This window comes from Asparagus officinalis, chromosome 6, assembly GCF_001876935.1.
Source record: "Asparagus officinalis chromosome 6, Aspof.V1, whole genome shotgun sequence".
In the NCBI taxonomy this organism is placed as follows: Eukaryota; Viridiplantae; Streptophyta; class Magnoliopsida; order Asparagales; family Asparagaceae; genus Asparagus; species Asparagus officinalis.
Genome location: NC_033799.1, coordinates 61,749,847 through 61,773,892, shown reverse-complemented (window position 1 = coordinate 61,773,892; position 24,046 = coordinate 61,749,847). Strand labels below are relative to the sequence as shown.

Sequence of the window (24,046 nt, the reverse complement as noted above, 5' to 3'; positions counted from 1 at the left end):
GAATGGATGTTTGTATATGTATGTATTTATGTATGTATGTGTATATATACATACATACATATATATATATATATGTATGTATGTATATGTATGTATGTATATAATGTGGGGGCCACTTTCAAGTGGGTTAGGAATTAATAGGGGCCCAAGCAGGGACAATTTAGATGAGGGATGGAGATGTGGCGAATGGATGTTTGTATATGTATGTATTTATGTATGTATGTGTATATATACATACATACATATATATATATATATGTATGTATGTATATGTATGTATGTATATAATGTGGGGGCCACTTTCAAGTGGGTTAGGAATTAATAGGGGCCCAAGCAGGGACAATTTAGATGAGGGATGGAGATGTGGCCATCTCACTACTAATGACTAAGTTTTCCCTTGGTGCCATGGATACTCATAGTACTATATATGCACACACGTGTGTGTGTGTGTGTATTACAGTTCATTAACTTAGCATCTATTGAACCAAAAAAGAAGGATGATCTAAGCAGGTGTATAGAATGGTTGACGTATCTAGAATCAGAAGCAAGTGCATAAGGGCTTTATGTGCTTGAAAATGAACATCATATGATTATGTTGATACCTTATAAGCCTAAAACTAAAGAACTATGAGATGACTTATTTTGGCAATTCATTTCGACTTATTTTGGCAATTCATTTCGAGACGAATTGATATGTAGGTAAAAACCAAGACAAAAAAGAATCTTAATATAGCCTTTTAAGTACTTTAAATAATGTAGATCGATTTTAACATGGATCTTTTAATTAAATATCTACGATTGCATTTCGGAATGATTCATCCACAAATCCTTGCAAAGGTGTCCGGGTTTCTGTGCACGCATGTTTTTGAGACTGTCAACTTAGGTTTTGTATAACATTTATACCATGTTGGGTTTAGAGATCATCTATATTGCTGTGAACTCTGAAGCTAGTTAAGTTCAGAACCATAACCATTTAACTTAAGATATAATGCTCACATTATCTCCTTTTACCTGTAATCCAAATTAAAACCCACTAAGATACCATAAGTTTAATAGTAGTGACTAAGACAATTCTGCTGGCTACAGGATAAAGATTTGTCATTTCATACTCCCTCACTGATCCTCTTTTCCTTGATGTTCGTATTTCTATTCTTTCCAAGGTTTACATTAACCAGACAAAGGTTTCACTGATTTTTTGGAACATATCCACTGTCATATTGCTAATTTTCAGTGCTTTTCGGTATGCATTGGAAAGACAAAAAGTAAATGTAATTATTTCATTAAATAAGGTATATCACTGAACCAGATGGATACCCTTGTATTTCAGAACCATATCGAAATTCCAACCTATACAAGCAATTTCTGTCAGTATTGCCCGGTTCTCTTAGCCTTAATCTTGATGTAATCATGCAATTAAACATTATTCTTTAAATAATACTTCAAAGTTGAAATTACAATAACGTGTTTAAGTTAAATAACAATATACTGAGTATAGTTCAGCTACAAAAACACACCACTTTAACAAAAAAATATGTAAACAGGAGCATGACGTCAAAAACCGAGCAATAAAGGAAAAACATTTATCAAAGAAAATAATTCTTTAAGAATAAATAGAATAAGCAAAAGAGTTTTAAGAGGTGCCCAGACAAGGAGTCTACTAAAATAGCTAACTAAAAAGTGAAAAGATAAACAATCGATACATACTCTTCGCTCATTGAATTTTCTGGAACAACAATTATTGGAGTATCCAATGATAGATCGACTTTTACAGCAGAAGCACCGTCCATCTCATACTTTTGAACCAGCCATTCAAAGCCCCCAACTTTATCAACAAGCTTAATAGCTTCTTCAGTGTGTGGAGAGGCCAGCTCCATAAAGTACGTCGTAATCTAGTAACCACATTTGCATTAAAGTATGAAAACCTCACAGAATTTCAAATGCTGACATCAGAATTCTATCAAAATCGAGAAGACCACATCTTTTAAGTAAAAGTTTGAACCAGAGAACATCATCATTGTACAATTAAGCAGTTAAAAATTTGCTTTAGCAAGCATCTAAAGCTTACCTCTTGCACAAACCGATAAAGGAAAACAATTCGAACTGCAGAAAGCCGGCCAGTCAAGCTATAATCATGTCCCTCATAATCATCATCTTGCACACTGTATGATTGAAATTTAAACTGGAAGGGAGAGTGCACAATTTAGTGTTGACAATTTTGAATTAATCATAAGAATACATAAGAAGATAATATCTTCTCCCATTGTTATAGTTTAGAGAAGTGTTGTGCATTGCATTTGAATGTGTGTGCATGCCTACATATAAATGCATTTATTTTTCATGGAAAATATGTGCATTAATGCACTAGTCATATGACAAGGTTTTACTGCCCCCGTATCATCATCTCCCATTTGTTAGTTGTTACTAATAGCAGTGTCCGTATGTCTGTTTCATGTATGCGCATATCTATTGTTCAGGTCCAAACTTGATAGATTCGTGCAAACTCAACTGTCTAGCAACATGCATACAAATTTAAGAAAATGAGATCTGTTTGGTGTCCTGGCTTTATCTTTGCTAGAAGTAAATGTAAATCAACCTACCATTTTGCTTCCAGACTTGTCCACGTGTCCATAGACTACAACAAGATTCTTGCTTCATGGCTTTCTGAGCATTAATGCAACTGGCAAAACCTATTTTTCCAATTCAGTTGCCTTTCTAGATTTAATGCAAGGCTGAAGGCCCTCTTCTGATTCATAGTGTCATCCATCATGACTTGTAGTATAAAGCTAGATGTGATGTTAAAGGTAGGTCTACAATGTTTTCCAGTCTTTTACGGAGTATTGCGCTTTGGTTGGACGATGTTCTATCAATAACACTGCTAACATGTAGGCATGACCTTATGCATTTTCACATATTGACATGGAAGTTATCCTTGAAAAACACAACCCATAATTTTCTGATTTCTCATTGTATTTAAATTTCTTCTTTGTTTTGAGTAACATTTGCTATCTTTCAGACACCTGTAACAGCTTATGATAACTTGCCAACCAACTGTAAACCTACCATCAAAGTGTTGTACAGATACTAAATTCCTAACTAAGGAGACTAGAACATAAAAGGCTAAATTTCTTTTCGGTTTTGAGTAACATTTGCTACCTTTCGGATACCAGTAAGGCAGTAACAGCTCACGGAAACTTGCCAACCAACTGTAAACCTAGCATCAAAGTGTTGTACAGATACTAAATTCCTAACTAAGAAGACTAGAACATAAAAGGCCATGGCAAACAACCTTACAGGTTTGTTCACAAAAAGCAAAATCATGTAGTTTAGGCTCATGGAACTGAGAAGCACATAACATGACTGATCCTAGACTAATACACTATAATAGAGGGGAAGAATGATAACAGCTCATATAGGAAATGGATACATCTTGGAGTGCATGGCAGGAACAAAGGAGCCGAGTAAGATACATAAATACTCAAGTATAATCACTCCAGGCAATCAAAATAAAATTTGGAAAAGTAACATGAAAAGACTGATATCAAATTCAATGGTGTGAACACACAATAACCAAAAACACTGCGAAAAAACGTCCATGTGTAGCATTCCAATTTGCAACAAAAGAAAGGTATTTCTCATGATCACTCAGAATGAATAACAAAAGATGTAAAATGCACATGTTGGATTAATTATGTCAGGGTTGTCACAACATCATAACTAGAAACAAGACAAGCTCAAATGACATACATTACCTTGATAAGAGACTCAGTCCCCTGGTTGCGAATGTCACAGAGCCAGCCCCAACGATGATCTGGACCAAGGGACATGTCACATAGTCTCATATTCCCTAAGATACCTTCTATAGAGATAGAACTAGGATGAACCTGTAAGAAGACATAATGACAGAGTGGAATTTACATGCTGAATAAAACACGAGGATTTGAAAATTAAATAAATATGGCATGGAAAATAGACAAATTTTCAAAACAAGATATAGAGTTTTTACTAAAACATGGAAAATTTGAAGGAAAACAGAATAAAAAGAGTAGTTCTGGGAGAAAGTTTGTATTTATAACCTATATATACAACTGCAAAGGAAAATATCCCCGTAAGGACAGTTCTCAAAGTAATGTTCTGAGAACATCAGAATGGGCCATCACGTAGACACCTATATTTTTTATTACAAATGTGAATTAGTCAAATTCAAGGGCAAGCCCGGTTCCTCCATGTCTGACATATACATGTGTGTACATACATGCATAAAACGTATGTAGTATTTATGTAGTATGCATGTATACACATCCATACATATATGTATAGACGGTCACACACATAAACGCGCAAGCATGCACAGACATGCATGCACTACAAACACACTCACACACATAGAGAGTGTGTGTAAAGCTAGAATAAACTTTAGTTAATGGAGGGCTCTATCTACCACTTTTTAATCCATTAGATTTGCTTTGATAATGTGGTTAGCATGTGATACACATGAAGGCTATCTTTAAGATGTGTGCCTTGATGTGTATCACATGCCAACATGAATCTCAAAGCAAATTAGGACAAGAAAGTTATTGCCAAGTGCCATCTCTCTCCCTCTCTCTCCTCCTCTCTCTCTCTCTCCTCTCGTCTCTCTCATCTTCATCTATATACTATATATTATATATCAATCTATAAGACCCATATTACAGTCACCGTATCCTACGTATACCCTCGTACACTAATGCATATAATAGTTATCACCTTACTACTAACCTAGAGGGGAGAGAGAGAGAATTAAGCAGAAAGAAGCATCGCAAAGAAAATCTAATGGATAAAAAAGTTAGTGGACAAAAGTGTTCGTTGTCCACTTATTTACAAGAGCTTTACTATAATGTGTGTGGTATCTGTAGTATATATGTGTATATGTATATTATATAATATACACTTATAATATATCAGCTATATTAATATTAATGGTGCGCATCATTGCTAAATAAAATAAAAAGAGATAACTATGTGGTGAGGCCCACACTAAAAGTCACATCACACGGGTAAGGCTCACCAGATGACCATCTCTTTGGTAGCTCATTTTCCTAAATGAGCCGCCACCACACAATCTGCTGGATGTGATCTACTACATATGAACTATCTAGAAATAAAATTTCAAAGAATTTCAACATCATTTACTCGTGTATATTATGTTGTCAAAATCAATGTTCCAGAATTTTCATATAGTTGTTTAGTTTTTTTGCCCCTTGATATATCATTCAAAACACATTGAAATTCTTTGGAATTATGTTTCTAAGTAGTTCATGTGTAGTTGATCACATCTATCTGTTTGAATTTTTATTTTTGGGGTTTTCAAATTTTGGTTAATAGTATCCACATGTTGGATATTATTAATAGTAGCCTATCTCCACTTGTGTGTGTGTGAAGAAAACACAGAAGACAATTCAAACATACTAATATGTTATGGATACAGTTTTTTATGGAAATCCTCACCTTCAAATCCAAAACAAAACTTTGTTGAACAAACATTGCTAGCTGAGAACCGTCTTCCTTATTTAGGAACATGCATACGCTGTCCACATCCATTCTTAAATTAAAGACTATGCGCCCTTTCCCATAACCTAGCAAACCTTTAACTAAAGTGCGAGAATTTTCTTCCTTTTTCTCTGAGCACTTTGGAGCATCAATGCTATCTGTCTGGGATACTGCAGAGTTTGCCCGGCTCAAATCAAAGCCCAAACCAATAAGAGCAACAAGAGTAGGCCTATAACAAAAGAACTCTAGTGCTGTCATGCGGATGCACATCTGTAACAAATGAAACAGAAAACTCATTTTGCGAAACATAACTAAAACTTTCGCCATCAAGTTGGCTACACTGAGAACGTGTTCCTCAATATAACAATAACTGAAGAAATTTCATTTATACCTGTGTATCAATGCCATCATACAGTGGTGAACCAGGACTTCGTGTCACAAAGGTGACAGCCACAAAATCAGGTAAGTCGCTGTCTGCCGCCTCATAAAAAACTTCAGTCTTCCCTTTCACTTGATCCTTGTCCTGACATAAAGCATCATCATAACCCCCTCCAGCATAGTGCTCACGTGTACTAGGAGAAGGCGGGTCGCAAGCCAACTCAGGTGTTTGTGAATAAAAGCTCTGATCAGAAACAGACATAAAATCTGGCAATGCATCTTTGAAAGAATCATCTTCCTCTAGAAGCAAGGTGTTTCTCCCTTTATCAGAGAGCTCAAACATGCGAGAGGTACTAGGCTTGCTATTCTCACTGTGCACAGAACATACTAAGTATTGAGGAGTCATAGACAGACAACGCTGAAGTTCATCTCTAATTTTCAAACTGTGCAGCTTCATTTTCACAGTGAGATCACCACCAAGTCTAAGAACATTTACCTATTAAAAGGAAAATTAGAATATCCAATATAAGTTCACTGTTCAGGAAGAAATATACACGAGAAAAAAAATCTTTGAAGAGAACTAAAATTAAAGGTTTAATGCTAATTGTAAAAAGATGTATGCATTACAGCACACTTTTGTCCTTCATCTCCCTCTTTTATCTGAGTAGCAAACAAAAATAGAAATAGTTATTACAGCACACTTTTGTCCTTCATTTCCCTCTTTTATCTGAGTAGCAAACGAATATAGAAATAGTTGAATAGCAAATCACACAAGTCAAAAGGTTTAAAACCGGTCTCACAGGCACATTAATCATGCTGAGGCCAAAACCTAATAGAATAACCTATTTTAACAAACACAGCCAACTGCACATCTAGGAAAGAGTTACCTTTATAAAGTCATAACCTGAAGCCCCAATTCAAACCGGTTTCATCACTAAGTCCCTTCACATCTCTCTATGCAAACACAACGAAAAAATGAACCACTGTCACTTTAGCGGACATGTTTCGAACTTGTTGACCTCTTATCATGCTCAATTTACCTCTTAATACATTCTCGATTTACTTTTGTCAACTCACCAATTTTTTGTGGCCCTGAGCAGAAGCTCTCCATAATAGTATCATATCGAAGTAGTTGTATACTTGTATGCAAAGGGAAACCTATTGTGCATAATCTTGGACACTTTTTCATATAAAGCAAGGATTTCATCAGATATCCGAGAGCCATCAGCTCATCCATAACAGTATCATATAGAACTAGTTGTATGCAAAGGGAAACCTATCGTGCATAATCTTGGACACTTTTTCATATAAAGCAAGGATTTCATCAGATATCCGAGAGCCATCAGCTCATCCATAACAGTATCATATAGAACTAGTTGTATGCAAATGAAAACCAACATAATTTGTAAAACAAAAGCAGAAAAGTATTTAGTTGACAGCTCTCTGTAAACAGTAAGAACCATCAAGAAAATATAGAGCAGATCCTAGAGACAATATTAAAAAAGAGTCACTAGAAAGCAGAAGCCAGAAACAAAAATCAAGAAAGTGTCAGATGAAAAAGTAATCATCTTACAAATGTATAATAATCTGTAAGGCAACAATTGTTTCACAAGAACATACAGAATTAGTTTGCTTACATCATAAAAAGATTGTTTAACTCTAAAACTGAAAGAAATCATAACAATCAACTTTAAGCATAAGACATTGAGCATCCCATGTTTAAAGCCCCAAGTCAACCTTCCATTGCGGGTTTCTCCCCATAACATTGCCCCACAATTCTACATAAAAGATTCACACCTCAAATTTTATCAATACCAGAAACCTTATAAAAGTTTATTTTTTTCCATAATAACGACTTAAATTGGTTGGGTAAAAAAATCCACCACTATTTCATGATGCAGAAAGAAGGGGGAATATAAGAGCCTGAATAGGAGGAAGGAAACAGAGATCAATATTTTTAATATTAAAAAAAATTGGCAATACTGGAAATTGTTAAATAGTAACACTTTAATCAAAGGTATGGTTTCTTTCTAAATAAGTACAAGTGTGGATTTCCTTTAAATGAAAGCCACGAGGTTACTGTGCTTTTATAAAATTTAGGGATTGAATATTATAGGAGAAACAAAATTTTATAATATATTGTAAAAATAACACATGAAAAATAGACCAGTATTAAATGCCCACATCAAATTTGTAGACAGATCATAAAATGCGACATTAATAAAAACAAGAACCTTTATCCTAAATTTTTATAGTCAGCTACATGAATCTCACTCTTCCCACTAATCATTATGTCCCCTTCTTAAGTCGTAGCCTCGTAGGCTATGTTTAACAATACCAAAATGAGCTTGGACAAGGACTAATTTTTGCTTAACTAGGATAGAGTTGGTCCATGTATGGGTTGGTCTAGAAGAAAACTAATCTTGGGAGATAGCAGTTGAACTAGAAAAAACTAGTTTCATTTTGGCCCACGTTCTGTCAAACTAAAAACTAGTTTTTGGAGAATGCTTTTATCCACTAAAACTAGTTCTTCAGAATTGCCAAATACACCCTTTGAAACATCTTACCAACTTCTTAAGTCTTAGTGTCTTACAGCTTCTAACCAATTTCTCGTAGGCCGTCCTCCATCTGACCAACTATGATCACAAAGGATCCACAAACACTCCTTCACTTTAAGCATTCTCCTTTGATTTCATTAATCACATCCTCCTTAATCTTACCATCTCACCATCTTGACTGTCATCATACACAATAAGTGCATTATTCTCCATATTTACAAAGATTAATTACATTATATTCCGCTTTTGTTTTGCTAATTCAATATCCTTTAGATTTGAAATATTCTCTCCACTATTTTATTTTAGAAACAATCCTTTCCAAAAGCTCAGCAACTAATGTAATCCTATGAGCAAATAACATACACCGTGAGTTTGTCTTAATTATTCCTTGTATGTCGGCACATAACTAATGCGAAAAGAAGCTGATCCTTTAAGTAATTAAATGAGAATGCGAAACGGTTTCATCTCTCCTTCAATTGTACTCACCTAATTGTTGCTTTATGAATCTTTAATTACATAAATACATCTACTTCATCAATTTTTAATTACATAAATGTATGTACTAAATCCTGATTTCTATTTTGGAACTCACCATATCATCTCCATGGGCACTCAATGGAAGGCTTTTTATAGATCATATGGAAACTATATATATTACCTTAAAATTTTCAGCACACTTCACCATAGGACTCATCAAAGAAAAACATGCAGTAGCAACAATTAGCGGTTCACATCCAGTATCTTATATTGCTAAAAACACAATTCCCATAAATGTCGGGTATGCATGATGATTAAAGAACATAGTGTAAAGAAACAATAGTGTCGGTGTGCGTCACTAACTCATATTTCTACAAAGCCTACAGGACAACATTTGATGCAATTCAGGTTTCCATACAAGTGTTTTTGGCGAATGTCTGTGCTGCTACCTCACCAACATCAAATTGTATTATTGAAAGAATATCTGGATTCACACATTAGTCAAAAAAACCAGCAGCCAATCTATAAGCCTACAAAATTATTTGTCAAACTCTCATATAATCATGCAGGTAATTGCAGCCAATATCTTTGTAATTTGTAAGCAAGTTGCAAGATAAAACTTCAAAGTCTCAAAACATATACTTACCTTTCCACCACCAACAAGAAGCTCTAAAATTAATGATTCATCAGTGTTGCAACATTTCTCATCTAACTGCAATGCAAAATTTTGGACGGATAAAATTTTAGTACATAAAAATACAACCACCACCAGCATCTTTAAACTAGATATGGATAAACACTATAAAGAAATATAACATATTACTTTCCCATATATAGCCAGTTTCACTTCAACAAGGGAACAATTGATAACTAGGTCAGCTGCTCTCAAGCTACTATTTTGGCGTATAATAGATTCTCGTGGACCATTGATTTGATCTCCTAGTATATCAATTATAGGAGGAGCCTGTTCAAGAAAGGGGAAAAAACAAACCGTTGCTAACAGTACAATAAAAAATGGGAACAATTTAAAAATGTAAAAGATATTATAATACAGAAGCTCTGTATGTGGCTTGAACAAGCTCTTTCAGCCAAGCGGTCTTCTCCTCATTATCACGAAATTCAATAATCAGAGTACTTGTGGACTCCAAAGCCTGCATCAGAAAGACATTCCTCCACAAATAAGAAATAAAAATATGTTTTTTCTTGTTGGAATATGAACCTAAATCAGTGGCAATTCTCTAATTGCTTCATTAGACATATGGTATAAAGTGTAGTGGCAAAAAATTAATAGTAACAATAATTATAATAAAAAGTTAACTACGATAATATAAACAGGTAGGAAAAGCATGACTGATTATCATATGATTGGACTGAGACAAATACTATTATAAGATAAGGAGCCTTGTTGCTTGAACTCAGGGAAGAGGTGTTCACCCACCATAACTAAACTAGGCCCTGCTGTTCCTTATGAAAGGTAGAAATAAGGGGCATGCTCCCTTAGTTGTCTTCAAGACCAGACAAAGGAAACAGACAGGAAAGAAAGGAGAGGGAGAAAACATAGAAGTAAAGGAGACACAAAAGCCTCCGTGATTTGAGAAGAGTTGGAAACAAGAAATAAAGATCAATCCCTGGGAAAAGTAATAGTAACATGTTTGAAAGAACGAATTGTCAATTCTTATGCTCTATGACTTCCTTGACATAACAAATTCAGAAATATTTATGGATTTAGAGTTGAATTTTTAGTCTTTTACTTTATTATCATGGATAGTCCAAAGTTAATGTTCATTCATGGGCAATTTTTAGTCGTATTTTTAGGACTGACTAATAAAATAATGCTTTGCTACTACAACTTCTTTTCATTTTATTTTCAGAAGGATAGCCCAAAGTTCATGTTCATTCATGGGCAATATATGTCAGATTTACGACACTTCCAAGTTGGCCCAAATTAAAATCAAAATACTACAGCTTCCTCTTGAAGAAGGCAAGAGATCGTATTCCTGCAATCAGGTTTCCAGAGTGGAAAAACATGATCTCTTACTGTACTAGATATTAATATTCTGTCCATATGGATGTTACAGCAGCTAAAAATCAAATGAAAATGACTAAAAATCCACAGAAATTTTAGAATTCACCTGATATATAATGAAGTAATTTTCGTGAATCACACCCTGCAAGTCTCCACATCATGTCAAAAGGGATTGGAAAATTGTGTATAATTGCGTATAAATGGCTAAAACAGTCCTTTAAATGGTAGTAGCATTCAAATGTTTTTGTTATTTAGGGATTGGACGTGTACAATTCATATAACTGTATAGAGTATGTATGTTGAATGCCAATCCATAAGAACTCAACAGTAATCATGAATGAAGGGGTGATTTCAGTAACGGCTGCCAAGTGCAATCGGAAGTCTGGTAATTCCTTCACCAGAGTAAGTAGAATTTTTAGGACCTAGTCACCAGGTTGTCGTAATATACTTGACCTTGTTGAGAGGCCGTGACTTGTCTATCTAAACATGTATAACTACATGAACAAGAGTTAATTAAGCAATAGCATGGACCCTAATCAAAGGAGTATGTTTCATAGGTGTAGACAGGTAGGGTTAGAATCTAGTAACCCCTTCACAAGAGGATGTAGAATTTCCATACTGAAGTCATTTAACTGCAGAACTGCAGCAAGCCAGTAACCATGGCAAATGAATATGTACCTTTTGTCATTGTACTTTTAGCGTAGCATAGAGTCAGGACTTGGACATGCATTGGAATCCTTGTCTGACGTATAACTTACTTTGCTATTGTAAATGCTGGTCCCATGATATTTTTGTAGTTTTTTTTTGTTAAGCATTTGCTAAAATAGTTCCTCGATGTAATTAGTAATCTTGGATAATCTTTGAAGGTTTCTAAATATACATTGCATACATGAATGTAACCGTAGATATTTGGAGCTTTCGAAGATGTCACAGACACCACTCTTTGTTTATATGTAGGCTTCCAAGGAAATGCAAATAAATTTGTATATGTTATTGCTAAACAATACATGTGTGAAGAATGAATATGACTAAACCAGATCTCTTAAGGCCCCTGATTTGAATGGAAGTTGAATCATTGTTATATTATGCAGGTTAGATCTAGCAATTCTTGTGATTTATCTATCAAAGAAATCTTGACTAGTCTCCATGCGCCTTACTGCATGCTATGACTCAAGGTTGTTGATAGCGGATAGCGGCGCGTCGCGGCGAGGTACCGCTAAGGTTATTTGAGACTATTGCGACAAAAATAGCAGCAAATAGCGCACAGTCAAATAGCGGTCAAATATAAATATATTTACATATTCTAAATAATAAGAAAAATCATATAAAAGATATAAAAATTCTACAAATGCATACTTGATGCCTAAACATGAAATAGATACGTAAAAATTACATAATATTAACAAAGTACTATAATTATAAAGATTAATGAAGCCTAACTGCGAGGAGATGTTGCTGTTGTTGGTCGCCGGAGGGAAGGTCTGGACCTTCTGGTGTCGCCGAAGAAGTGAGAGAGAGAGAAAGGTGAGACCGTGAGACTTGAGAGAGAGATGGGCTTGACCGGAGATAACCGGAGGGAGATGGACTTTCGAGCGTCGCTGGCGGCGAGTCGGCGACAGTGCTGAAAATCGTCGTCGTAGGACAGGAAAGAGAGGCACAAGAGGGAGAGGGACCGGAGGCAGCTAGGGCACATTCGGGAGTCAGAGACAGGAATATACGTTTTAAAAGATGGGTTCGAGTCGGATTCGGGGAGAGTTTTAAGTTTTAACAAATGGGTTCAGCGCTTTTTAGCGCTAATATCCGCGATGTCGCGCTTTAGATCATGTTTCGAACAAAAGGCGGTTTTCTCATCCAAAACACCCCGCTATCCCCTATATCGGCGCAGTGAAGCCCCGCGATCGCGAAAAGCGCCGCTATAGCGTCGCTATTTCCCGCTTTTTACAAGTTATAAGTTAAGACAACAAAAATAGCATCAAGGATACGAGCAAAATGATAACATCGCTGATTATAGTTGACAATCATAACAACCTCAAGGAAGATAAATACCAAAACTTTTTTAATCAGAATTAGTTGTCAATTGAAATAAACTGATAATGCCGAATATTTCTGCAGTCCGAGAGGATAAATAGGGTTATCTCATTCACTTCCTTTTTGGGTCATCTCCTCTATTATATCAACTATTATTACATTGTTTTTAATTGTTTCTAACAAAGTTCTTTTATCTCTAGATTTATTTAACTCTTTAATTATAAGAACATCATTTTTGCTAACTGGAGCACTAAGGGGCTTATACACAACCAAACCATCTTCACTGATTATCTCTCATTTTATCCTCAATGGGAGAAACCTTTAATCTCCTACGAGTGCACTCATTTACATCCTATTTTTTAGAGTACACCCACAAGCACATTATAACATTCTCAAATATGCAACACTCATTTTTCGCAGAAGTTTTCTACTTACCCAACATTCTGATCCATAAAGCATTGGAGGTCTTCTAACTGTCCCATAGAATTTTCTCTTCAATCCCATAAGTATTCTACGATCACATAAGAAACCAAAATCACTCCATTTTATCATCCCGATATGATTTGATAGAAAACTTTATCCTCAATCTCTCCGTAATGATGAATTATTACTTTTACGTATTTCTTAATCATCAATACATACTATAAACACTTTTCTCGCTACACTTTTACTCAAATTACATTCATGTATTTAGTTTTCTATTCTACTAATTATGACAAACGTTTCAACACTCCTTGAAAGGGAACCTAATCCTCACTAGCTGCTAATTTAGTCAAGACAAGAAACATCATATCTACGAATATCATTGTGAAATATAGAATCTACAGCCAAAAGTACTCTAAGAAGCATAACATGCGTCTATATAATGTTTTAAAATAGGCTGATTTTATCGATTTATCACCGATATATAGGGTTTGGCCCAAAGCCAATACGATTTCCACAAAAAAATTATCGCATATTGTTTTTGGTCGATTTGTCTCGATATATCATTGTAAATTTGATAAAGCTGCCGATTTCTCGTGGATTAAACATTCGTCTATTTTTTTCTACAATTTACATTGTAAGTAAACCAGTTCGGGTTTGGAGGCAAAAACCCTCACGACCTACATCCACTAAACAGAAACTATGCTATCCTATTCCATTTCACATCCGCTCATTATGTAACTCTAATTCTCTCTGCCTTCATTGTTCTCTTCTCCCAATCGCTCACAAATTTCTCACTTGAAGACCTCTATCGACGACCTCTCTCGAAGACACTCTCTGCATATTTCATTAAATGTGCTTAAATTACATTTTAAGACATCATATTATATATGCCTACCATCTGACATGACACTCTGATTTTTACTACTAATCCCCGATATATCCCGATTACCAAGATCCGAAATGAATTTTAGTCGTCCGATATACTTCCAATAACCGATTTAAAACCTCACATATATATTACAAGTCCATGTTCATAAAAGAAAAACAGAGTAAGCACTCAGCTACTCACAAAACCAAGATTGGCTATAAATGAAATATCTTCCTACTCTAATCAGCACAAAACTTAGGCTATTCAAAAGAAATTTGGTATGTAAAACGCACATACTGTACTGTCATGCTTGCATACATAAGGTACTATCAGTTAATAATGAACATGAATCTTTGTACATGCATAAGCTTCTATAAGGGATCATGCACAGAGAGATCAAAAAATGTAACTAGCTAAAAGCTTTTTTCCGCTTAGGAATACATATGCAAAGTGAATTTGCAAGGAGATATATGCAGAACTAATATTCTCGACGATGATATTTTTCTTTATGATAGGTATGTATGATGTACTCATGTACCGATAGTTATTCAGAGGAAAATTTGTGATGACTCAATTTTTTTCCTAAAGCACCATGGTCATAGGACCAGCATGATTATTGTCTAGTAAAAAATTTGGTTGTACCTTGGATAACGATGATTTTGGGGTGCACTTACTACCCGAAGTCCCCAAAGGCCAACAGATAAACATGTGATAACCCATAAATTTAGATTTTCTTATATATATACAAATAAACAAACACACACACACACACACACACACACAGAAAGTGCAATACATGTACATAGATATTTGGCCATCATGTGCATAAGATGGGAACAAGTCAAAATATCCTTAAGCTGCAGATTACTACCTAAATGAAAGCAGTAATATTCAAGTAAAATGCCACCCGAAATCGCAACAACAATAGTATCGTGTTTCTCCATGATATGATCCATAACAATAGAGTAGGTTGACGGGATGTCAACAAAATGCTTCCTTCGTGGCAGATCTTCATCAAATATGTTGTCATCGATAATAGTATTTTGGTGAACTTGCATAGTGGTATTTCTGAAACGAGTTCAGGAGTTCCTATACTTTATAATGTTTAAAGGGGGTTTTGTGCAGAATACCCCAAGTTCAGGGCCAGGAGGGTTGGCAGGGTTGGTGGGGGTGGGGGGTGAAATTTACTCCAAGGGAAAAAGACAAAATCAGCTAGAAGCCTAGAACAAACGCATTGAAAAGTAAAAGATAAGAATGACAACTATAATGAATTATAACCTCATGCAAGGGAAACATGCATATGCACATAGTTGTAGCAGAATCAGTCATGGAAGATAACTTCTTTATAGGAAAACATTAAAAAAATCACCATCATCTATATAGACTCAGCTCCAAAAAGTCACTAGCATCTGAAAATATCTGCTGAAAAGAAAGTAACACGAAAAGCAACAGAAAATATTCATCATCCTAAGCAGAACTAGTTAAACTTTACTACTAAGAATATATAGTACTAGCAACTAAAGGAATTGAAAAATAAAATCAATCAGCCAGTGAATGTTGTTAGATTTAGTAGTAATTAGCTATTGGGTTAGCGGGTATGAACCCGCTTTGAGTTATTATCCGTAGTATCTTTATGTATTACTCTCTTCTAGTCAATAGTAATTATCTGAGTATCATGATATCAGAGCTGGTCTGAATCTTGCTGGCGACGAATTTTATGCGGATTTTAAAAAAAAAAATTTGTTACCGCTACGTGAGTCTAGGTTTAAGCCCATCAAGGAAGGGCATTCAACCTGCGGGGATACGTTAGAATATAAAACAATAATCCTCAAGCCTTATAATAACTTTGGAGATTTGATATAATGGTTAAGAGGGACTTTCATAAATGTAATCAAGAAGCCTAGCTTACCTTCTGAACTTCAGTTCCCCTTGAACTCACAGCAACGGCATAAAGGGATCCACCAATACTTGCTGGAGGCACTTCAAAGACTTGTCGACCAACCATGCTGTGAGTTTCATAAATTCGTAAGAACATACAAGACCATCAAAGGTCAAAAATGGGTGCTGGTGAAAAGTTATACACAAATATGTAAGAAGCTAAGTAGAAAAAATAGAACTCACCTGGAACACCTTTGATAGTTTTGTGAAACCTCAGACTCAAGAACGTAAAGATACAGCCCCGATAAGACAAGATAACAAGGTTGCCACTCAGCTAAAGTATGTCCAATCCCCTAGCAATAAATAGATGGAGCAACTCAGAGTCAAAGATAAAATGATATTAGTGTCACTTAATCAGAGGAAGAGTCCATACCCTCCAGACCAAGATTCTAGCATCAGTTGTTAAATCAGCGGGTAGCCAAGGCAGAGAACCAGGTCGGAGACTCACATCAGTGTCTTGACTACTGCTTTCTATGGTGCTGTAGAATATACTAAGCAATTCCATAATACGGCAATATCTTTCTGGTGAAAAGTGAATACCAAGATTTGGAACTTGTACAGAAATTCGAGTAGACGGATAACGTGGATGAGGTATCTTGATCTGTGGAGAGAGGAAAAATACTCATATCAATTGAAGTTTCTCCAATATATTCAGTATTATGTCAAATAATATATGGATCATAAGAGCCAATTACAGAAGACGAAGTAGAAATGAAAATCAAAGCATTGGCAAACAGATTAATATGTTAGTAAACATTTGGACCAAGAAATGAAAGAAAACAAAATACCTGGTCAATAATAACTGACATGCCACAGCGATCGAGAAGAGAATAGAAATGACCGGAGTCATTTGTAGAGGATGAAAGAAGTGTTTGACTGCCATCTTGTCCAGAATGTGAAGGTTTTGTTTTCAATATATCATCTGTGAAGAAAGCAGCCATGTCCCTCCCTGATATATGAAAATGAGAGTAGAGACTTTGTCTTTTTTCATCAGGCTGTCCTTCCTGCAATTTGTTAAACCTATTAAAACCCACAACAACAGACAAACTATATAACTAGCTCATATCGAGAAACATACTCTTGTATGCAATGTGAAATGCCCAAAATCTAGAAGAAACTGGCTCTCATGCATAGTTGATTGACCAGTCCTCATTGGAATCCTCACTTTGGGAGCATCAAAGTCCACATCAAGTGAAAACCTGCAATGAGTTACAAAAAGTGCATAAGCAGAAATGAAATAAACACATCCAACATTTAATATAGATCAAATTTTCTCAAAGGCAAAATCTATAGGGAAAAAGAGAGATCCCACATTATGATACTAATTTTCAGGAAACATTGCAATCTTCTGAATAATCTAGTAAATATAGTTGCAGAACTCGGTGCTACTAGGTTAGTGGTAAGTATGCTTTGACTAGAGTAGGCTTATAAAGTACTCCTTTGAACAGCTGTAAATAATACACTTATGAGCACTTATATGATCACGCATGTACTACTGTGCATGTAGACAGACAGAGACATACATCTACTATTGAAGATACAAAACAGGATTATGTGAAAAAAATAAAACAAAACGTTTCAAATTTTAGTCAAAAAGGAGCTCTTTGAATTTATTAATTATTAGTTCCCTTATTTTACCTTTTGGGTTCCCAATTTTGACAATATATAGCAAGGATGCAACAAGTATATGACTAGGATGGTGCAAAAGTGTGAGAATAAAAAACTCAGATTAGCCTGGTCAAAATATTAGGCCTGAACTAATTTCAAGACATATGACCGATTTACAAACATTGCTTGGCATGTTCTGGCATACTGACCTGATGGAAATGAGCATTTAATTAAGAAACTGTAAACTTGTATTGTTATATACAAATGTGTTGCGCATACCTCCAGGAGAAAGCCAAAACATCCATAAAAGATCATCTTAGGCTAGGATAGTGGAGTTAGTTGTCATTAGCAAGGACAAGTTTTTTTTGGATGGGGGGGGTGGGGTAGGGGGGGGGCAGCAGGGGTGTTAGCCTCCCCAAGTTTTTCCTGTTACAATTTATGCGGAGCGGAAGTGATAATAAATATTGCTCCAGTGAACATCACCCCTAAAAAATAACTTCTCGCTTTTTCTTTTTTTTTCTTTTTTTTTTGTCAATAAAAGGTCAGATAAAGAAAGATAAAAGATAAATAGGCTAAACCGGATTCACTCACAGCTGCACAACATCTAACCTCTAAAAGCAATTGAAGAGGCCGGTTTTACACGGGCACCTGATCATAAAAATATGGCTTCACGTCTATGGAATCACTCCAACCATCTCTCAGAATTCATATATTATTCATCAATTTCTTTTTCCAAGATAAAACATTATAATCCTTTTTATAGACATAAAATGAAATCATAATCCTAACTAATTGATAACATCAACTCTAACAAAATAACATAATCAACAAAATAACATACCTAACTAAATAATATAACCAATCTTAAACAAATATCTTAAAATCATACTCAAAAAAAATCCTAGCTAATGCGATCTTCTAGATGTCCTACATCACATATATACTATATAGTACTCATGCAACGGTGGAAAAAGCTGAAGTTTATTAGGTTTATTGGTAACGTTCTGGTTTACAGAACGTTGAACTCAGCTAACATCACTTGCTAAATATATATGGGACCCACTCGTGACTTTGTTTGGGTTACACTAACTGACTTAGGTTGTTTTTTCTCAGAAAAACCCTTGGTAATATCATATCTTGTAGCTACACTAACTGACTTAGGTTGTTTTTTCCCAGAAAAACCCTTGGTAATATCATATCTTGTAGGGCTTTTTAACTATTAGTCTCTTAAATGTTTTGATATTTTGTAACAGTCCTTCAATAGGTCCCTCACTTCCTTATCTTGTTGTGCTACTTTTGATTGGCCAATTAAAGGGATTAAGTTAAAACAACTAACATTTTTGGGGAACCTCATAGCAATTTTTATCATTTAATGGACAAATTTTGAAACAAATATAGTCTAAATTTTTCCGAGAAAAAGTTGTCTATGTGATAATCTTGCATATTTTTACAGATTAAGAATGATAATCTTGCATATTTTTTAAAAATATATAACAATTGCAATCTTTTTGTATTCCTCGTCCTGTTTCTCAAATTTTGGTGTAGTTTTCAAAACCCCATTTTTTATATTTTTGGTTTCAGCAATACGTATGACCGCGTTGTTGATTTAGGTGTGAATGATGGGGCTAAGGTGTACTTGAGAGGGCTTTCGAATTGAGTTTATCCTAACTTATTAGATAATTGAACTGCATTATACTGGAGTCACTATATCGTCTAATTTACAGAGGACAATATTTCTAAAACAACAAAATGGAAGATGATTTAACTGATAACAAGCTTGAATCAATCGCCCACCCATGACACTTAGCCCCCCTAGAACAACTCTGGACTCGTCCCAAGTCATTAGTGTGCGTTATGTGGAACCTAATGGCTAATAATTTTATAGAAGCCCCCAAAGGGTTTCAAAAAATTAGTAAAGTCAGTTCAATCATAAGGCAAGGCATTAGGAAAAAAATAACCAAAATTTCCATAGTTCTAAATTTCAAACATTTACAGAAGTTAGAATGTAGAAAAATAAAAAGATAAAGTAAGACGATAAATTACAAATAATACTTACCTAGCACAAGTTCAACAAACATTTAGCATTTTGCATTTTGTTTTAGAAGTTCTAAAACATTACAATTCCACGCAACAGTATATTTGGAATCAGCTTAAGAAAAAAAGATTATTTTTTAGTTTATTAAGCACAAGCCTCATGTTAAAAACACAAACACAGGCGAGTTATCTGCTTCATATGCAGCCCTTGTTAGAGCAAGCCCCGCAGTTCTCATCACCACGTAATGTCTCTTTAAGCCACACGAAATGACATATCAGATATTTTTTTACAGCTAACTACTATACAAACTCATCTTTATTTTGAGATATTCAAGAGGATATTAAGACGTACAAGTTTATTACCAACAGACTCCTAAAACGCCAACACAATAAGAATATGAAACAAAATGATGACCAAGAAAATATAATCTTGACAATATTGCAACAAATAAGAACCAGACATATAGGATTTCAACATCCCCACCCCTAAAATAAAAAATAAAAAATAAAAAAAATAGGAAATAAGAAGTAAAATCAATTCAAAGCAATTAAAATACCTGCTTTGTTCTTCCAATACCATTTGAAACTGTTCCTGAGCTCTACGAGTAACCTGCTCTATCTTCATCTGCTCTCCACAAATGCCAATGAATCAAATATTCTCCATGAGAAAGGAATCCTCGTACTTAATGCATAAGATTGACAATGTTCGATGGTGGAATCTTAAACGTGCTATAGCCAAAAGACATACAAAGTACCTGCAAAGCAGTTGTAGTTTCCATCGTAACAGTAGGGCTAACAGCATTGCTTCTCTTTACAAATGCTAAAAACTCATCATAGGTCCCCATCAAAATCTGAATTCAAATACAGCAAGTCAGGTCCTAAATCTTATGATAAAATTGCCAAATTGTGGAGAGGCGGATTTAAACTGACCAGTAAAATATGAATAGAGGACAAAATGTCAAAGAATGAAGTAAACCACAATCAAGCAAAGCATTGTCAAACGTCACATTTACACAAAAAGGGGTTATCATATGCCTCAAATGGCACTGATTTACATTATCATCAGTCATTGAAGGACAGGAAATGCATAAGGACTAAGCAAAAAGATACAAGGAAAAAAATAAAGATGAAGCATAAAGAGACAAAGACTAAATCTACTTAACCATTTAATGTATAAAAATATGTGTAAGAGGCCGAAGAAAACTGAAACCAAATGAGCGAAGTGCACAAAATTAATTACATGGACGACCAAAAATATCAAATTTCTTAAAATTTTTATTTTTGAATTTATGAAGGTCAACACATACTATGAACAAGCAGAGAATAAAGAAAATGAAGTTTGCAAAATTTAATTTATTGAACGCAGAGTCATGCTCATTACAGCTTAATTTAGATACAAGACCTTAATATAGTAGCAATAGGCACATCCAAAGCTCCTTCATATTTGTGGTCATATGAAGAATATTCTTTGCAATGATGGAACAAAAGAGAGGAGTAATCCAAACATAGGAACGGAATATATGCAAAATCTAAATGCTGAAGCACCAAGTTGAACAGACAGTACATGAAATTCATCTTTAGGAAGACCACCAAACAGATTGGATAATGTTGAACTTCATGGTTTGGACTTTGTAAATATCTAGGAATGGTTCTTGTGATTTGTAACTATCTTACAAGAGATAAAAATAAGAACTGAGCACCATACTGGTAACCTACAAGTAGCATATGGATAAAATGCATGTCAAAACATGGCCACTGAAATAGATAAGCTGAGAAAGTCATTGAATATTGCTTGGACATGTAAAATCGAGACAAATGGGATCCATTAAGTAATTAAAGAAATATACATGTAGGAATCTTAGTGTGAGGGTTAAGAAAAGACAAACTTGTGCCATTGTAATTAAATAATATGATTGGCGCTAATTTAACAAATAAGTTGCACATACTGGGCTGAATGGAGGAAAGGGATCCATGGGGCCCCCTCCTAAAGAATCATGATAAAAGGTTTTGTTATGGCTGCTAGAGTTGAATTAAGCAGAAAGTATACTAATTTTGGTTTGAAATTTAGTACAGGAAGTTGCAATAAAAGATGTTCTTGTTTAGAATTAACAAAATGTATGCTACTTCCTGGTAGTAGCAAGCAACCAAGTAGGTTTTAGCTATATTATACAGATTTGAAGGGAAATAGAACACCACCAAAGATTAATCCGCAAATTTTGGAGTTGGCTACATGAATGATTCTTCTAATAGCTTCTGTTAAGGGTTTTCTCCTTCTTAATCATTATCTCATCCTTCTTAATTGGTATAAACCAAGTTCTGTTAGACCTACCACTATTCCTCTTAGCCCCATTAACTATAATCTCATCTTAATTGATACATTTAATGGCCTTCATTGTACAACATCAAACCATCTCAATCAATTGTTATTCGTTTTATCTACAATACGAGTAACATATATAACTTTTTGCCAATGCACTCATTTTTTATCCTATATCTTAGTGTATATCCACACTCATTATAAATTATCAATTTATCGCTTTTGCAACACTCACTTTTGTACATTTCTCTTAATTGTATAACACTCTGATCCATATAGCACTATTGGTGTTATAAATATCCTATAAAAAATTTCCTTCAATTTCATTAATATTCTATGATCACGTAGGACTTCGGAAGTACTTCTCCTATTTAATCAATTACACTAAATTTGCTGCGTAATACTACACTGGAAGTAAGTAGGGGTTGTGTGATAGTAGGAAGGTAATAGGTATAATGATAAAGACTTATCAGAGAAGTTCCCCAAATATGAACAGGTTGTACAATTCACCCCGCAAGTCTGCATAGTTTGACAAAAAATAAGAAACCATTTTCAGACAATTAATAAAATGATGAGAGAGAGTGAAGGAGTAGTAGGAGGAGAAGACTACGAGATGAGAAAGAAGAGAATAAATAAGGCTACGAACAAACAGGCAGGAAATACCAAACATTTTCAAAAAGAAAAAAGATATTGTCCTTATTACAAAGATCATGATCCTCTAAATCCAGCCATAAATATCAGCATTGGCAGAAATTAGTTGATAGTTAAAGAATGAAGGTTACAAATTGAGGCATAGTTATGAAGATAAGCAACGAAGCAAGCTGTTCAAAAACAGCTATGTTCAGCTGAATAACAGCTCATTCTTCCTCATCTGTTTAACCAAAAGGTAACGCTTATTCAAATTTATGTTTGAATATTACATAATAAATATCAACTCATATGCAGCTCACTTATTTGTGCTCCATTATGATTGTACAGAGACTAAATTACTCACAACTCAGATATTTCAGTAGTTAATTAATGTCATAAGAATTTGTTGACTGCATGAAATAAGTCAATTATAGAAATTAGTCTCAAGCCGTTGACTTTTCAATTCATTGCATGACTTCCAATATATCACGTTATTTCTAATTTGCAACTGATACCTTCATTTTCATTATGTTAATTTCAGTTATATATATTCTCCTGCAAGGAGCCTGATTTATGAGAAATTAACTGGCACATTTAAGTCCTTATATTTAACTATGGTTTCCTATTCTAACCCACGATTAAACCCACTTGTTTGCTAACAAATTTATTCAAGCCAAGTTCCAGAAGCTAATCCATTATCAAACCATACTTGCATATACCTTCTCAGGGGCTGCATAACAAATAAAAGCTGACCAAAGTATTAATGAAGAAGAACAGATTCAACATACTAGGATAATGTAGACAATCGGAAAGTTTGTAGTTCAAAAAGAAGGGCTTAAAGAATTCAAAAGCAGAAAGCGAAAACAGGGTCTTAAAGTTGGCTCTAGAGGACTTCTACAATAATATATTAAACTCGTCTCTCTTGGATGTGGCATATTGCAGTACTAATATCCTTTCTTTTAGGTTCTATAGGACTGTTTATCTTCAGTCAACTAATTTTTAAGCTGAAACAAAACACTGTCTTACAGCAATGTACTAATGATGACAGTAAACAAATACCGTGGCATGACAGGGAGCAATGGTTGCTGAAAGTCGCCAATCCACATCATCCCCAAGAGGCGAATATACAAAAGTGGCTTCTAATGCATTGACCTTTTTTCCGCTGATAACACTCTGAAAAATAAAGAATCAGAAACATTTAAACTTAGTCTTCAGAGAAATACATGGAATCT

At 34.7% G+C, this 24,046-nt stretch overlaps 1 protein-coding gene across 1 annotated transcript in view; it reads right to left on the bottom strand.

The window, feature by feature from the left end:
• The window catches only part of LOC109846239, a 104,358-nt gene that overhangs the window by 60,487 nt on the left and 19,825 nt on the right, over nt 1–24,046 (bottom strand). Inside the window, exons 15-30 of the mRNA XM_020415462.1 lie at nt 23,874–23,987; nt 20,623–20,718; nt 20,425–20,492; nt 17,304–17,424; nt 17,014–17,229; nt 16,599–16,826; nt 16,409–16,518; nt 16,197–16,293; nt 9,992–10,090; nt 9,763–9,903; nt 9,586–9,651; nt 5,918–6,400; nt 5,485–5,796; nt 3,750–3,881; nt 2,066–2,179; nt 1,705–1,889 (exon numbers count right to left, since the gene is read on the bottom strand). Coding sequence (XP_020271051.1) covers nt 1,705–1,889; nt 2,066–2,179; nt 3,750–3,881; nt 5,485–5,796; nt 5,918–6,400; nt 9,586–9,651; nt 9,763–9,903; nt 9,992–10,090; nt 16,197–16,293; nt 16,409–16,518; nt 16,599–16,826; nt 17,014–17,229; nt 17,304–17,424; nt 20,425–20,492; nt 20,623–20,718; nt 23,874–23,987 — 2,582 coding nt within the window. The remainder of the gene's footprint in view (nt 1–1,704; nt 1,890–2,065; nt 2,180–3,749; nt 3,882–5,484; nt 5,797–5,917; nt 6,401–9,585; nt 9,652–9,762; nt 9,904–9,991; nt 10,091–16,196; nt 16,294–16,408; nt 16,519–16,598; nt 16,827–17,013; nt 17,230–17,303; nt 17,425–20,424; nt 20,493–20,622; nt 20,719–23,873; nt 23,988–24,046) is intronic.